General features: G+C 53.0%; 1 protein-coding gene across 1 annotated transcript in view; it reads left to right on the forward strand.

Annotated features, from left to right (window-relative positions):
* Myo15b (myosin XVB) overlaps nucleotides 1–16,616 on the forward strand; it is a 33,692-nt gene that overhangs the window by 2,267 nt on the left and 14,809 nt on the right. The window contains exons 2-25 of the mRNA XM_090350299.1: nucleotides 603–666; nucleotides 882–991; nucleotides 1,162–1,236; nucleotides 1,456–1,552; nucleotides 1,785–1,888; nucleotides 2,013–2,076; nucleotides 2,181–2,294; nucleotides 2,393–2,554; nucleotides 3,103–3,216; nucleotides 3,316–3,374; nucleotides 3,453–3,585; nucleotides 5,467–5,562; nucleotides 5,730–5,861; nucleotides 7,868–7,993; nucleotides 10,407–10,484; nucleotides 10,661–10,776; nucleotides 10,855–10,900; nucleotides 11,017–11,141; nucleotides 12,581–12,698; nucleotides 12,899–13,062; nucleotides 14,192–14,285; nucleotides 15,407–15,463; nucleotides 15,696–15,753; nucleotides 15,925–16,055. Of these exons, the coding sequence (XP_090206425.1) occupies nucleotides 603–666; nucleotides 882–991; nucleotides 1,162–1,236; nucleotides 1,456–1,552; nucleotides 1,785–1,888; nucleotides 2,013–2,076; nucleotides 2,181–2,294; nucleotides 2,393–2,554; nucleotides 3,103–3,216; nucleotides 3,316–3,374; nucleotides 3,453–3,585; nucleotides 5,467–5,562; nucleotides 5,730–5,861; nucleotides 7,868–7,993; nucleotides 10,407–10,484; nucleotides 10,661–10,776; nucleotides 10,855–10,900; nucleotides 11,017–11,141; nucleotides 12,581–12,698; nucleotides 12,899–13,062; nucleotides 14,192–14,285; nucleotides 15,407–15,463; nucleotides 15,696–15,753; nucleotides 15,925–16,055 (2,437 nt within the window). The remainder of the gene's footprint in view (nucleotides 1–602; nucleotides 667–881; nucleotides 992–1,161; nucleotides 1,237–1,455; nucleotides 1,553–1,784; nucleotides 1,889–2,012; nucleotides 2,077–2,180; nucleotides 2,295–2,392; nucleotides 2,555–3,102; nucleotides 3,217–3,315; nucleotides 3,375–3,452; nucleotides 3,586–5,466; nucleotides 5,563–5,729; nucleotides 5,862–7,867; nucleotides 7,994–10,406; nucleotides 10,485–10,660; nucleotides 10,777–10,854; nucleotides 10,901–11,016; nucleotides 11,142–12,580; nucleotides 12,699–12,898; nucleotides 13,063–14,191; nucleotides 14,286–15,406; nucleotides 15,464–15,695; nucleotides 15,754–15,924; nucleotides 16,056–16,616) is intronic.

A 16,616-nucleotide genomic window follows, 5' to 3' on the forward strand; every position in this document is an offset into this window, starting at 1 on the left:
ATCAAGGTTCAAAGCCTGGCCGGACACAAGAGGACCTGAGACTCTTATCTCCAGTTAACCACTAGAAAACAGAAAGTGGGGCTTGGCTCAAGGGTAGGGTGGTAGCCTTGAGTTGAAGAGCTCAGGGATAGCACCCAGGCTGAGTTCAAGCCCCATGACCCACAAAAAAAAAAAATCAGATGCCCCTCTCAGAAAGTGTTGGGTGTAGGCCCTCCCACTTGCTCGGCAGATACCAGATCCACCTAAGCCCCAGCCCAGCCCTTTTTTTGCTTTGTTTTATTTTAGGTAAGGTTTCCTGTTTTTTTGTCCTAGCAGGTGGCAAACCAAGATCTTCCTATTTAGACTTCCCAAGTAGCTTCGATTACCAGTCTGAGCTACCACACCTGGCCCTTGGGGTTGTTTTGAGGTAGTCTCAATCTATAACCCAGCAGGCCTCAAACTTGTCAACCTTCTACTCACTCATGCCCAAAGCCCAGCACTATTTGAAGGCTGGGAGAACTTAAATGATTTTTGTCACAGGTGTCCCTGAGGCCAATGGTAGAGCTAGCCAAGGTCCTCCCCACCCCCAGACTCCTCCACTTCCTGTCTTGCTGTCCCAACAGGCTGGTGAATGACAGCTCCATGCTGTTGTGCCTCAAGAGGAGATTTCACCTGGGCCGCATCTACGTATGGGGGCTATCAGGGAAGAGGGATGGTGGTCTGGATTTCCTTTCCCCTGGGGATAGAAGGCTCCCATATCCCCCTGGGACTTCCACTTTGTCCTTGGTTTGGGTGGTGAACTAGCTCTTTCTGAATTTCTGCAGGAACAGAGCCATGGTGCTGGGCTCCCTGTTTCCATTCCCTTGCTTGATCCCATTGAGAGCTTGTGCTTTCTTCTCTAGACCTTCGGGGGACCCCTCCTGCTTGCTTTGAATCCCCACCAGCCTCTGCCTCTCTTCTCACCGGAAGTCTTGACCAGCTACCATCCCAGGAAGGGTCTTAACCCCTCCCCGTATGTGACTCTGACCCTTTGGCTCTGTGCTTGACTCCCAGGCAGCCAGGCCCCAGCATGTTGCATTGACTGATGTCCCAGGTCCTGTGGTTCCGTCTGCCTATGCTAGGAGGCGTCCCTGGATGCCCATCTTTGGCAATCATCTCATCCTCCACTTTCCTCCTCCTCAGACACGTCTGTGCCATCATGGCAGCCGCCTGTGGCCTATCTCAGAGTGCTGGGCAGAACCCCTGTATCCTCCTGGCGTAAGTCCTGGCCTCTGCTTGTCTAAAACTCCTAGTCACCCTTAGGGCCAATAGGGTGGAGGTGTGGGGCCTGCATTGGAGACTTCCAGTGCTGATCACTTCCGGCAGCAGCTCTGGCACTCCTCTGTCACGTCTCTGCTTGGGCTCAGTGGCACAGTCCACGTGGTACTTCCTGAAGCTGCTCCTGACCTCCATCGCCCCGGCTCCTCCTTTCTGCAGTGGGCATAGTGGCTCAGGGAAAACTGAAGCTGCCAAGAAGATGGTGCAGTTCCTAAGCAGCCTGGAGCAGAAGCAGGCAGGACACAGGGGGTGCCAGGTAAAAGGTTACTCTGGAAGCTATCTCCTCCCAGAGGATAGGTGGCCATTTCCCAGGGACCCAAGAGGAACTCTGCTTCTGTTTGGGGCCTCTGATATCTCCTGGATCTAACACTAGGCATTGCCTACTGCAAGGCTGAGGACAGGATTCTTCCTGGCACAGCCAACTGGGTGGTGAATGCCACTGCTACCCTAGGAATATTTGGCAACACCCCCCCCCCCAACTCACACAGCTGGACAATGTGCTGCCAGTGCTCAGAAGCTTTGCTCATGCCAAGACCATCCTGAATGCCAATGCCAGCCGCTTTGGCCAGGTCTTATGCCTCTGCCTGAAGCAGTGAGTGGTGGGGGCCTGGTGGCACTGTGGTGGGTTACCCTTCTTGGGAGCTGATGGTCCCATGCTGTGGGGAGTCACTGGGGCATATGCCCTGGGCACACTCCCCTGTCGAATGTGCCCACAGGGAAGTCATTGTGGGAGCCTCAGTGTCACATTATCTACTTGAGACCTCCAGAGTGGTGTTTCAGGTGAGAGCCATCCTCTTGATCACATGTCTCCAGGCCTGGAGTGGGAAAAAGCAGGGAATGTGGTCCCTTGTCCTTCTGTCCCTGAGCCAATCCTTCACCCCAAGGCCCAAGCTGAGCGGAGCTTCCATGTGTTTTATGAGCTGCTGGCAGGGTTGGGCCCTGTGGAGCAGGAGCAGCTCTCCCTGCAGGGACCAGAGACCTACCACTACCTTAACCAGGTGGGGTGATGCCCTCGGGGGTGGGGGAGGGCTGCCAGGTCTTAGGTATTGGTCAGGGCTCTGCCAGGTCTTGACCCTTAGCCTGCCATACACTGCAGGGCCGGGCCTGTAGACTCCGAGGAAAGGAGGAAGCCCGGGACTTTGCAGAACTGGCCAAGGCGCTGCAGGCACTAGGCTTGTGCCCTGAGGAGCTGACCACAGTGTGGACCGTGCTGGCCACCGTGCTGCATTTAGGCAACATCTGCTTCTCAGCTTCAGAGGTGGGCTTCCTGTGGGCACAGCAGGAGAACAAGGGAGGTTTGAATCATCAGGAAATCGAACTGGGTCCAGGAAACTACAAAATCTTGAGCTGCCCTAAAAGCGGGCAGATCACCATTAAAGGAACAAGAAAACAGAGCCCCAGTGCTTCTTTATTCCTCCCGATGCCTAATGCAGCCGGCTGCCACCCCTAAGAAGACTGGCATCGACTGGCAGTTATTTTAGGTGCCTAGCACTCAGCAAATTACTTGGTAGATTTTTTTTTTCCCCTTAGTTCTAACAGCCCCATGACCGGAGAGACATCAGCTTCCCTTTAGTAGTAAGGCAGTGGAATTTCAGGGTGGGGAAAGAACTTTCTAGAGCTGTCCACCTAGGGAGGAAGAACAGTCCAGACTTAGACTCATACCTGGAACCCGGTTTGTTCCAGCCCCCATCTCCCCTGTGCTCATTGGTTTGGGTGACAGGGCAGCTGCCCCAAAACACAGCCCTGCCTCTGCCCTGGCAAGGAGGGCCTCCATGAGCAGAGCTCTCTCTGACCCTGTCTGTCCAGCGGGAGTTCCAGGAAGTGGCCGCTGTGTCCAGCTGGGCCGAGATCCACACAGCAGCCCGTTTGCTGCAGGTGCCACCAGAAGGCCTGGAGGGAGCTGTGACCACAAGGGTTGTGGTGAGTCCCAGGGTCCTGGAGAAAGTGAGGAACAGCCTGAGTGATCACCAGGGCTGGGTCATAGGCCTGAGCTTCCTCCATCACCCCTCTGGCCTTCAGGAAACACCCTATGGCCGGGTCTCGCAATCTCTGCCTGTGGAAAGCGCCATTGACGCCAGGTAACCCTGGGGTCAGGAGTGTCACGTGAGGTAGGTCTGGTGGCTGTGTTCCACATGGCTCAAGTATGGCACCCCCAGGAACGCCCTAGCCAAAGCCCTGTACTTGCGGCTCTTCAACTGGCTTCTGAGGAGGATCAACGCACAGCTGGCTCTGCCTGTGGAGGGAGGCAGCTTGGGCACTGTCACTGTTGTGGATACCTATGGCTTTGAGGTCAGCCCCGGGGCGGGGACCCGGGACAGGGGTGTCCGTCTCACCTTGATCATGAATTTCTAGGGGGAGGCTGGGAGTGTGGCCTAGTTGTAGAGAGCCTACCTAGCATGCACGACACCCTGGGTTTGTCCCCTTGGTACCACATACACAGAAAAAGCTGGAAGTGGTGCTGTGGCTCAAGGATAGAGAGCTAGCCTTGAGAAAGCCGAAGGATAGTGCCCAGCACTGAGTTCAAGTCCCAGGACTGGGAAAAAAAATCTGGATTCTTGTTCCTTTTGAGTCTCTTGCCTGCCTGGCTTGGTGCCTTTGCTGGCTCCATCTGGGTGGCTGTTGGGATGAGGGATGGTGAAAAGAGAGACCAGGCCCTACCTTTGGGGACTTAAACAGAGTCTGATTAAGGAGGGGAGGGAGCCTTGGAGCTTTCTCCCCACTCAGCTTAGCTGCACAGCTGTTTGGTTGGTTTGGGAGGGGGGATTTTTGTTTTCCTTTGCTCATTCCTAGGGCTTTGAGGGCCTGGGCACTGTCCCTGAGCCCAAGTGTAGCATATTACCAGTTTGAGCCACAGCTCCTTGTTTGTTTTGTTTGGTTTTCTGGTGTTAACTGGAGATAAGCATCTCATGGACTTTCCTGCCTGGGCTGGCTTTGAACCCTGATCCTCAGATCTCAGCCTCCAGAGTAGCTAGGATTACAGGTGTGAGCCACCAGTGCCCAACAGCTGCATGCTTTTGAGAGGTTGTCCTGAGCCCTCCTTGCTCCCCTTTAGAAGGAGTCGGTGTCCATCTTAAGCCCCATTACCAGCCTGTGCTGTTTTCCTGTGGGAAAGCAGGCACTCTAGGAGCACCAAAGCTTCTAGATTTGCAGTCTGCCACCCCTCACTGTGATTTCACACGAGTAAGCTAACCTCTCTGAGGGCAGCCTTCACACCGGTAAACTAGGAATTATTTTTTTTCCAGTTTGTGGGACTTGAACTCTGGGACTGGACACTGTCCCTAAGCTCTTCAGCTCAAGGCTACCACCCTACCCCTTGAGCCACAGCCCCACTTCCAGTTAGAGATAAGAGATTCACCAACTTTAATTCCCTGGCTGGCTTTGAATGGAGATCCTCAGATCTCAGCCTCCTGAGTAGCTAGGATTATAGGCATGAACCACCGTGCCTGGCTAAAGTAGGAATTCTTATGGGAACTATCACAAGGGATGGGCCTCAAGAGAGCTACTTGCTCCTTAGGGACCTTGTGCCTTGTTTCCTCCTGTCCTGATATTGCCTATGGAGACTTCTGTCTGCTTGGCCTTTCAGAGTGCCATGGAAGCTCTGGGGCTGGTCTGCCCACAGCCTCACCTCCCACACCAAGAGGGGAGGACAAAAGTAGTCACCCAAATCTTCCTGGGTTATGAGCTCTATACTTTTTTCCAAGAAGATTCACTTCCTTGAGACGGCAAGGAAGGGGCTAGAGAGAGAGGAGGTACCCCAGCCCTTAGTTCCTCTTCATCCTATTGGTCCTGGTGGCCACCCTCTTCCTGAGAGGGAATATGCAGGCAGGTGCACTCTTGTTTAGGGGAGCACAAAGCTGCTTGAAGGGGATTTTTTTGCTGGACTTGGAGTAGAGTGCTGAGGCCAATTAGGGGAAGGCCAGAAGGCTTCTTGGAGGTGGCAGCCTGGGGCTGACAGTATGAAATTCAGACATCAGCAAGCTAGCAAGTTGGAAGAGGCACCTTCTCGCTCCCTCAGGGACCAGAGCCCTAAAGGCTCACAGTGGTGCTGGGCTAGAGGTAGGGTGTGGATGGCTGAAGGGAAGCTGAACACTCTGGACTGGACCCTGGGGAGCCACTCTTCCCTGAGCCCCACTGCCCAGCCTAGCCCTCCTTACTGCGAATGTGCCACAGGCCCTGCGTGTGAATGGCCTGGAGCAGCTGTGTAGCAACCTGGCCAGCGAGCGCCTGCAGCTCTTCTCCAGCCGGAAGGTGCAGGCCCAGGAGGAGGTGAGCGGACCCAGGCACTGCCCAGCACTCGGGACAGTGGCGATCATAGAACAGTGGCCTCAGTCCTTCTGAGACTCAGTTTCCTCATCTATAAAATGGGAGGGTCAGTGAGTTGCATAACTCTCCCCAAGACATGGAATAAATGGCCACACACGGGTGGTTCCCAGGAGGAGTGCCGGCGAGAGCTGCTGTCCTGGCTGCCCATCGCTCAGCCTCTGAGGGAGACCTGCCTGGACCTCCTGGTGGACAGACCCCACAGCCTCCTGAGTCTCCTGGATGCCCAGACATGGCTGTCCCAGGTGAGGTGAAGGACATGGCACCGCCCCCTCCAGTCAGGAACGAAGAGTAGGGGGCCTGGACAGCCAGGGCTTCGGTGGGTCCAGGCTATCAGGTCCATACAGCCTGAGGAGCGGCAGAGGGGAAGAGGCCTGACCTCCCTCAAAGCTGCCCCACAGCCCTGGCACCTGAAGTTCTTAAGTTCTTGTCACAGAAATGCGACGATAGTGACTGATTGGCAGAGCAATGGGGACTTGAGGGGAACCTGTGGAGGCCTTTTATCAATCAGGCATCACTCGGGCCTCCAGGCCGTTCACACAGCCAATAGAGGACAGATTTCAGAACTGTGGTGTGTGTATGTGTGTGTGTACACATGTGTGGGGGTACCGGGGCTTGAACTCAGGACCTTGAGCTCTTGCTTGGCTTTTTTGTTCATGGTTTGGTACTCTACCTCTTGAACCACACCTCTAGTTCCTTCTGGCTAACTGGAGATAAGAATCTCATGGACTTTCCTGCTTAGGCTGACTTTGAACTGAGACTGTCAGATCTCAGCCTCCTTAGTAGCTAGGAGTACAGGCCTGAGATACCAGTACCCTACTCCATGCCACTTCTTTTGTTGTTGTTGATTGTGGGTCTTGAACTCAGTGCCTGAGCTTTTGTGCTCAAGGCTAGTACACTACCACTTTGAGCCACAGATCCATTTCTGGTTTTCTGGTGGTGAATTTCTGGAGGTAAGAGTCTAACACAGGAGGCTGAGATCTGAAGATTGCAGGTCCAAGCCAGCCTGGGCAGAAAAGTCCATGAAACTCTTATTTCCAATAAACTACTCAGAAAAAGCTCGAAGTGGTGCCGTGGCTCCAGTGATAGAGTGCTAGCCTTGCCCACAAAGAAGCCCAGGGACAGTGCGTAGGCCCTGAGTTCAAAGCCCAGGACTGGTAAAACATTAAAAAAAAAAGTCTCACAGACTTTCCTATCAAATGTCACCTTCTGAGTAGCTAAGATTACAGGTGTGAGCCAACAGCATCAGGCTTCCATCTCCTTGATAGCCTTCTGCCTATCAGGCCTAAGTGTTACCTCTGTTACACTGCAGACTCGTCCCACTTTCTATCCCAACACTTATGTCCAAGTGCAGTTACAATGCAGCAGATCCACACATTTTTCCTCTGAGTTGTGCTGAGCTCCAGCTGGGCTGGGTTGTCTGAAGGGTTCCTGTGTTTATTGCTACACAGCAACATATTCATTAGCTTCATAAAATAACCTCTTACCTGGGTTACATTTTGAAAGGGACCTTTCAAGACTTGTTTAGAAGCTGTAATTGTTGGACTATACTCATGGGAATGATTGCTAGACATATATATATATATATATTTTTTTTTTTTTAAAGTCCCTGAACACTGTTTGCTTCCGCTCCTGTCAGGCATCGTACACAATCTAGTGCTCGCTGAAGTGGCTCCTGAGCCTGAGGCTATTTGACTTTCTGGAATAGTAGTTGATGGTTCAAAATTAAGTCATTAAGCTGGGCATAGTAGCTTATCCTTGCAACCCTAGCTGTTCGGGACAGAGAGATTAAAAAGACTGCCAGTCCAAGTCAACCTAGGCAAAGAAGTTCTCAAGAACCCCATCTCAGCCAATAAAAGCTGGGTGTGGTGGCACCTGTCATCCTGGCTACCTAGGAATTTGTTGACCGGAAGCATAGCCTAGTGGTAGAGTGCTTGCCTAGCATGCACAGAGCCCTAGGTTCAATTCCTGGGTGCCACATACACAGAAAGAGCTGGAATTGGCACTGTAGCTCAAATGGCAGAATGCTAGCCTTGAGTAAAATGTATCTAAGGACAGTGCCTAGGCCCTGAGTTCAAGCCCCAGAACTGATCAAAAAAAAAACAAGAAGAAGGACTGTGGGACTGTGTCTCGGGCTGGCCTGAATAGAAACACAAGACCCTGTTTGAAAAATAATTATAGCAAAAAGGGCTGGGGGTGTGGCTAGAGTGGTCCAGGCAGGAGATGGCATGAGCAACCTCTCTCTTATCAGGCCACGGACCACACATTCCTCCAGAAGTGTCACTACCACCACAGTGACCACCCCAGCTACACCAAGCCCCAGCTGCCCCTTCCCATCTTCACAGTGCGCCACTACGCTGGGGCTGTCACCTACCAGGTATCCAATCTCAGGGACATGAGGCCAGGTGACCTCTATGTCCCCTCCTGAGCTGAGTCACCTAGCTGGTGGGCTCTGCCGAAGCCTGGCCCTGGGTTTCCACCTGGTCCACAAACCCCACCCAATTCTGAGCATGATTTGCTGAGATAGGATGGATGATTAGAAGCCTGGGGACTGTCTGGACATAGAGGACAGAGTACAAGCCCAGATCCCAGCAGTTTACTAAGCCTCCCTTTCCTCTTCTGTGAAATGGGAACAGAAATCCGTCTTCTATCGGTGTTAGGAGGTTTAGCGGATCGGATATGACCTGGCAGGTGCTTACTTTGAACTTCCTTACTTGAACCTCCTTTTCCCCTTCTGAATTCTCTGTCTATCAGGGAGACTAAACACCTGCCCCTCACTTAGGAGTTGGGGTGGGGTCTGGTATACAGAGAGATAGCATGTGATGGGTCTGAAGTGAATCATGAAGTCTGAATCATGAAGTCTGAATCATGATTTCCCAGAGGAAGTAGCATGCTCTAATTGTAGAGAAGAGGAGAAGAAAGAGGGGCAGGAAGAGAAGGAGGAGGAAAAAGAAAAAGACTATTATCCAGAAATGAAACACAAGGAGTTGAAAGTAAGAATAAATATGAGGAGCCAGACACTGGTGGCTCACACCTGTAGTCTTAGCTACTCAGGAGGCTGAGATGTGAGGATTGCAGTTTGAAGCCAGTCCAGGCAGAAAAGTCCATGAGACTCTATTTGTGTGTATGTGTGTGGGGAGGGGGTTGGTCATGGGGCTTGAACTCTGGGCCTGGGCACTGTCCTGAAGCTCTTCAGCTCCAGGTTACCACCTTACCCCTGGGCCTGGGTGTTGAGCTCTTCAGCTCAAAGCTACTACCCTACCCCTTGAGCCACAGCCCCACTTCATTTTTTAGTGATTAATTGGAGATAAGAGTCTCATGGTCTTTAATGCCCAGGCTGGCTTTGAACCATGATCTCAGATCTCAGCTTCCTGAGTAGCTAGGATTACAGGTGTGAGCCACCACTCTCTTCCATGAGACTCTTCTCCAGTTATCCACCCCAAAACTGAAAGTGGAGCTGTGGCTCAAAATGGTAGAGCACTAGTCTTGAGCACAAAAACTCAGGGACAGTGCCCAACTCCTAAATTCAAGCCCCATGAACAACAATGACAACAACAACAGAAAGAACACTGTGAGGGCTGGGGATGGCAGCTCGGTAGTGTAGCACTTGTCTAACATGTGTGAGGCACTGGGTTTACTTCCCAGCATGGAGACAGAGAAAAAAAAGAACACTTATGAGACTATTGACTAGCCAGTTCTTATCTATTCTGGAAAAGTAATTCCAGTCCCAGTCCCAGTGGTGGCAGGTGTGGTAATGCATGACAGGAGGATCTGGCGAGATCAAGGCCAGACTGAGCCACATAGCAAGATTTTTATCCCCAAACTCCACAGTGCTCTGTGGTAGAGCCATTCTTAGCATACACAAGGTCCTGGGTTCCATCCCCATAAGAAAAAGGGTGGGATTCTTATAAGAGCGATTTTTTCCCCCAAGTGTGGGGCTTGAATTCATGGCCTGGCACTGTACCTGAGCTTCTTTGTGCTCAAAGCTAGGGCTCTACCACTTGAGCCACAGTACCACTTCCGCATTTTGAGTGGTTAATTGGAAGGATTGGAGATAAGAGTCTCACAGGAACTTTCCTGCCACGGCTGGCTTCAAACCATGATCCTCAGATCTCAGCCTTCTGAGTAGCTAGGATTACAGGTGTGAACCACCAGTGCCCAGCTGGGGAATGGGTCTTGATAAATGTTTTTTGGAAGTTTGTAGCTAAGGTACCTGAGAGCAATCAAAATATCAAAGAAGCGGAGGCTGGAGGTGGGATTTGCTGAGAAATGGAGGGATCCCTGGAATGAAATGGAAAGTCCAGGTAGCTGAGCCAAGTGGGGTGATGGAGTGCTGGGGCCAGCCGGCAGCAGATTGGGATTCCTGAAATAGGGGGCAGGGACTAGGAAAAAATAGAAGAGAGACAAACAGATGGGGTTCGGGAGGGCTACAGCCCAAATCAGGAGCCACAGCTTAAGAAGCCTGTAGCCCAAGACTGTAGCCCAGTTTATTTCCAGTTCTGATCTTAAATACACTTCTTTAAACTAGGGAACTGCCAGGGGCTACATTCGTACAAACAGTATCAAGTCTCAAATAGGTTGAATGAGAAGCTATCAAGTCCCAAACAGGTTAAATGAGAAGCTATTGACACAGCCCAAAATCATGATAAGAGCTTACTTCCTTGTGTACTCAATTGTACGGGTCCAAGGTCACTGACCCCACAGTCGGTCCCCAACAATGGAGCTGGAGCTGGTCTCACTTCTTGCTTGGCTTGACTCCTCCTCTTCTACCCCCCAATCTTCTCTCACAGGTTCACAAATTTTTACACAGGAACAGAGACCACCTGGACCCCACTGTGGTGGAGATGCTTTGCCAGAGCCAGCTGCAGGTGTGCTGGCAGCCCGTGTGCCCAGGCACCCTGCACCCATCCTGACCTCCTGTGCATGTGCTCCTCCCTGAGGGGCCATGCATGCCAGTGTCCCCATGCCAAGGGCCTACTCGCCTGCTCCCCAGAGCTGTGGCAGCCAGGGATTGGAGTAGGCTCAGCCTCATCTTGCCCTGCAGCTGGTGGGCAGCCTGTTCCAGGATGCAGAGCCCCATGCACTGGGAAGGCCAGGGAAAGCCACTCTGGCATCTCGTTTCCAGCAATCTCTGGAGGACCTCCTGTCCCAGCTGGGCAGGTGAGGACAGAGCCCCTGTGAGCCCCCAGGAGGTTGAGGGGCGGGCCTGTGTTTAGTGCCTCCTCTTTCCTAAAGCAGGAGCCACATCTATAATATCCAGTGCCTGAACCCTAACCCTGGAAAGGTACGTTCCCTCCTCCCCTTCTCCTGCCCCAGACCTTCCCACCCCCCTCCCCTTCCTCCCTTCCCCTCAGCACGAAAACCCTGGACTTCAGCACTTGTTGCTGTCTCTGGCCACAGCTCCCAGGCCTCTTTGATGTGGGACATGTGGCCGAGCAGCTACACCAGGCTGGCGTCCTGGAGGCTGTAGGCACCCGCAGTGCCCACTTCCCTGTGCGTGTGCCCTTCCAGGCCTTCCTGGTCAGGTAAGGCCCCAGGACAGGGCAGCCAAGGGCCAGCATCTCAGGCAGGCATGACAAGGCAGGCCCCAGTGGGTACACCTGGCAGACCTGGGGATCCCTCCAGCTGAAGAAGAGCCCACTTTCCTTGGACAGCAGGCGTGGCTTAGAGCCCTTCTGCCTTCCCCTTTCATTCTTCTTTCTTCCCTCCCTTTGGTATTGTTCTCTGCCCCTCTACCTAGCATCCCCTGGCTGAGGTGAGGTGGGCACTACACCTGCCATCTATGAGGGGAGGGAAAGCAGGTGGTGTTCAGGAAGAGCTGGCAGAAGCAGTGGCACAGGAAGAGAGGCACAGAGAGCAAAGCACAGCCTTTTAGAAGGGAGAAGAACAGGAGAGAACTGAGGCAGAGCAGTAATAGGTGGGTACCATGGCATCAGTGAGGAAGAGGATGATTCTCTTTGGGGAGCCCAGAAACTTGTAGGGGCTGGGAACCTCCTAGCTAGCTGCCTAGGAGGCAGAGATCTAAGGATCGCAGTTCAAAGCCACCCTGGGCAGCAAAGTTCATGTGACTATTTTTTTCTAATTAATCACCAAAAACCTGGAAATGGAGTTGTGGCTTAAGTAATAGAGTGCCAATCTTGAGCAGAAAAAGCTAAGGGAGAGTACCCAGGCCCTGGGTTTAAGTCCCAGTACCTTTATAACAATAAAGAAAAAGCAGCTAGGAGTGTGGTCTAGTGGTAGAGTGCTTGCCTAGCATGCATGAAGATCTAGGATCCATTCCTCAGTACCACATACAAACATGGCAAAAGCTAGAAGTGGTGCTGTGGCTCAAGTGGTAGAGCTCTAGCCCTGAGAAAGCCCAAGGACAATGCTCAAGCCCTGAATTCAAGCCCCAGGCCTGGCACACACACACACACACACACACATCTCTAGCAAACCCCGTGGTCATGGACCATGTCACCCTAGTTGGTGCTGGCCCTGAACTGCTCTTGGAGAGAGAGGGCCTTGCCCTGTGGTAGCCTTGGCACTTGGGCAGCAGTTGTGAAGCCCTAGCCCAGGCCAAGGCTGTATTGGGGAACTTAAGTACAGACAATTGGCACTGACCCAGTGTCTCTGTGGTCTGTTAAGTTGCTGCTGTGTACCCCGCCCAGCTCAGCCATGTCTAAAGCCCACCACATGTGTAGGGGGAAGGGCTCCAGGCCCCCAGGTCAGACAAAAGCAGCAGGGTCTCTGTCCCGCCTCTTCCTCGAGGAGCCAGTCTCATGGCTCTGCTGACAGTGTTATAGTGCTCTGCTCATCCTCAGAGGAGAGCGTCCCACCTGCCCAGTTCACGGCCAGGAAGTGGCAGTGCCCAGCTGAGTACCTGGCCCTATTAGGGCTTCCAAAATTTCCGAGTGACCCCTGAAACTGAATAAATACAAAGTGGGCGGGGGTGTCAAACTTGCTCCTCTACATCCCTGGACAGGTTCCGGGCCCTGGGGACAAAGGGACAGGAAGATTTCTCTGACCGAGAAAGGTGTGGCACCATCCTCAACCAGGTGCTGGGAGAAGAGTCATCCCTCTATCACCTTGGAGTCACCCAGGTGAGCACCTAGGTCCTTACAAGTAGAGGAACGGGTGTGATGGATAGGACAGGTGGGCTGGGGACACTGGGACCAAGTCTGTGTTGGCTGATCCTTTGGGGGTATGGGCAGATAGAGTGGGCTGGGCATCCTGGAATCCTCTGAGGAACAGCTGGGGCCTGCCACCATGCCTGGTTGGCCTGCAGTGCCTCTGCCCACAGGTCCTGCTGCTGGAGCAGGGCTGGCAGCAGCTGGAGCAGCTCTGGGCTCAGCGCCGCGCACAGGCCCTGCTCATGCTGCACAGAGGCCTCCGGGTCTGTATCTCCCGCCAGCGCCTCCGCCTCCTGCCTAGGATGCAAGCTCGTGTGCGTGGGCTCCAGGCCAGGTGGGCAGGCGCTGGAGCCAAGGGCTGAAGTGGATGGGTGAGTGGGAAGTTCTTCAGGGCAGCAGAGCCGGATTGGGGAGACAAGGGGTCTCAAGGAAAGTCCCAGTTTGGTTCTAGACAGTCCGTGACTACATGGCACCCTGCACGTGAACTTGAGCATGGGACGCTAATTCCTGCCTGAGCTTTCCACCACAGAGTCTCATTGTAGTGATGGCTCGTTCATCTGCTTTCCACTCTATAGCAAGAATGATCTTTTCCCAGCAAAAGTCAGGTGCATATGGCCATGCCATCTTCTCTTGTCCTGACTTTTGACAAACTTTATATTTCTGTCCTAGTATAACTTATCCTTTCTAGTTAACTTGTTTTGTTTTGTTTGTTTGTTTAGTGTCAGTGCTGGGGCACAAACTCAGGGCTTGGGTATTGTCCCTGAGTTTTTCCCTCAGCTCTCTCCCACTGAAGCCACAGTTCCACTTTTGGTTTTGGTTTTTTCTGTTTTTATGGGTCATGGGGCTTGAACCTGGGCCTGAATGTTGTCCCTGAGCTCTTCAGCTCAAGGGTACTGCCTAACCTCTTGAGTCACATCTCTACTTCCTGTCTTCTAGTGATTAATTGGACACAAAAGTATCACATTCTTTAGAGCCCGGGCTGGCTTTGAACTGCAATCCTCAGATCTCAGCCTCCGAGGTAGCTAGGATTACAGACATGAGCCACCACATCTGGCTTGGTTTTTTTTAGTTAAAAAAATTGTTTGGGGCCGGGAGTTTGGCCTAGTGGTAGAGTGCTTGCCTAGCATGCACGAAGACCCGGGTTCGATTCCTCAGTACCACATACGTAGCAAAAAGCCAGAAATGGAGCTGTGGCTCAAGTGGTAGAGCCCTAGCCTTGAGAAAATCCAGGGACAGTGCTCAGGCCCTGAGCCCAAGCTCAGGACTGGCAAAAAAAAAAAATGTTTTGGTGATTAATTGGAGATAAAATTCTTGTGGACTTCTCTGCCTGGGCTGGCTTCAAAAAACAATCCTTAGATCTCAGCCCCCTAAGTAGCTAGGGTTACAGATGTGGGCCATTGGCTAGGCCCAGCGGGGGGTGGAGGTTTGGAGGTGTCATATCCCCATCGTCCGGTGCCCTCTAGGAAGCGGTACCTCCGGCGCAGGGCGGCTCTGGGACAGCTGAACACCATTCTCCTGGTGGTCCGGCCGTTGCTCCACAGACGGCAGAAGCTGCAGGTGAGGGGCTGGGGGACAAAAGCCTCAGAGAACTGGCCAGGCCAGGCTGGGCTCCCATGGGCTGCAGTCTTTCTTTTCCTCCCTCCCTCCCTTTCCATTCCTTCCTTCCTTTTTTCCTTTCCGTCTTTTTCTTTCCTTTAACTTCCTTTTTTTTTTTCTTTTTTGCCAGTCCCAGTGCTTGAGCTCAGGGCCTGAGCACTGTCCTTGGACTTTCTCAAGGCTAGAGCTCTACCACTTGAGCCTCAGCACCACTTCTGGCTTTTTCTATGTATGTGGTACTGAGGAATTGAGCCCAGGTCTTCGTGCCTGCTAGGCAAGCACTCTACCACTAGGCCAAACTCCTGGCCCTTCCCTTCCTTTTCTTACTTTCCTTTCTCCTCCCTCCCCTTCTCTCTTTCTTTCTCTTTCTCTTTCTTCTTCCCTTTTTCTCTCCCCTCCCCCACAGCCTTTCTCTCTTCCTTATGCCAGGCACTGACTTTCCCTGAGCTTTCTGTACTCAAAGTTAACATTCTACCACTTGAACCATAGTCCTACTTCCAGCTTTCTTAGTGCTTAGCAATGACTTTCATGGACTTTCCTTCCCTGGGCTGGCTTTGAACCACAATCCTCAGCTCTTCAGCCTCCTGAGTAGCCAGGATTACAGATGGGAACCACCAGCACTTGGCTACTGTCTTTTTTCATCTTCCCCAGGCCCCAGGCCTACCTCTCCCTTCCCATGTGGGGTTCCTTCCACCCCCTGTAGCCCCTATAGGCCACTCCTGCTCCCAGTCTTGCCTGATATTCCAACTTGTGGGCCATAAAGCAGCTCAAAGGTCAGTGCCCATACTCCCCCCACCCCGTGGCCCCTCCCTGGCTGGAGTTTGTCCTCTGTGACCATTGCTTCCCTTCCTGCTCTCTTCTTGGTGCTCTAGTGGACAGGCTGGCAGTGACGTCCACAGTGAGGAGCGTGAGGGTGGGGCGGACGGGTAGGCAGCAGGCTGGGACTGCCAGTCTCCAGGCAGCTGGCGCTTCTGGGTCTGTGTCTTCCCTTTGCTGGCATCAGGACCTGGGGCGCGGGGCACAGGAGGGGAGGCTCCTGGAGTCGCTCCTTACAGGCATCTCTTCTTACCTCTTCTCCACAGCTCGGACACTGGTGTGGCCCGTGCAGTGAAGGCACCTGGGCAAAAGTGCCAAACATGGTAGGGGGTGTGGAAGGAGCAGGGGTTCTGTGTGGGGTATGAGCCTCTTGAGCCTGGCATGGTTTGGGGGAAGGTGGGGAGGGGTGTTTCCCAGTGTCCTGAGCAGAGAACTGGGGTGTCATTGGGTTTCCAGGGTCCTCAGTTACCCTTGGAAGACATTTGGGAGCTCTGCTTGTATTTCTGGAGGGGAGGTTTCTCATCCGGGGACTGATGGGCCTTCCCTCTCCACCAGGATCTGGGACGCTTGGAGATCCCAGCGGAGCTGGCCACCATGCTGAGGACAGCGGAAGGTAAGTCTTAAAAACGCCCATCCCTTTGTTCTGTGAGGGCTCAGCCGCTCCCCCAAGTGCCTGCTGGCTCTCTCTACCTGGATGCTGATTACTGACAGTATGGTAGAGATGGTATCATCCCTGGCACTATACCAGGGTGCCTCTGGGCTGCCTCTTGGTATTCACTCTCAGGCCACCAAGATGTCCTGGCTGGAGTCATCAAGGAGTCAATGCCCCCGGAGGTTCCCGCCCGGCCTGGCCTGACCCTCCCAGCAGACATCAACCAGTTCCCCTTCTCCAGCTTCGTCTCCATGTACTTCCAGGTGAGACCCCAGGCCTACCTAACCCCTTCCTGCGCCCAGCCACTGCCTGGCCTTAATAGCTGCCAGGCAGAAGCAGGGCCTCCCAGTTTTCTTCGCCATCTGTGGCCCTCAAGGCCAATAAACGGGGAACTATCTCAGCATACTGTTAGAAGACACACCTTACTTAGCACGGCTCTGCCTTTGAAGTCCTGTTGTTAAGTAATACCTCACGATAGGGGGGGAAACAGTCCAGAATAGATTAAAATACAAAAGCATGATGCAAACTTGCCCATATGGGGCAGGGAGTTTGGCCTAGTGGTAGAGTGCTTGCCTAGCATGCACAAAGACCCTAGTTTGATTCCTTGGTACCACATACATAGAAAAAAGCCAGAAGTGGTGCTGTGGTTCAAGTGGTAGAGCTCTGGTCTTGAGAAAGTCCAAGGACAGTGCTCAGGCCCTAAGTTCAAACTGCAGGATTGGGGGAAAAAATTGCCCATATCATAGCAGCCCAGTTTTATTATAAATGACAAAGGAGATCTGTATGGGGATAAGCATGTCTATACACAGAGAGGAAGACAGGGA

Source organism: Megascapheus bottae, chromosome 17 (genome assembly GCF_031878675.1).
Source record: "Megascapheus bottae isolate mThoBot1 chromosome 17, mThoBot2.hap1, whole genome shotgun sequence".
Classification (NCBI taxonomy): Eukaryota; Metazoa; Chordata; class Mammalia; order Rodentia; family Geomyidae; genus Megascapheus; species Megascapheus bottae.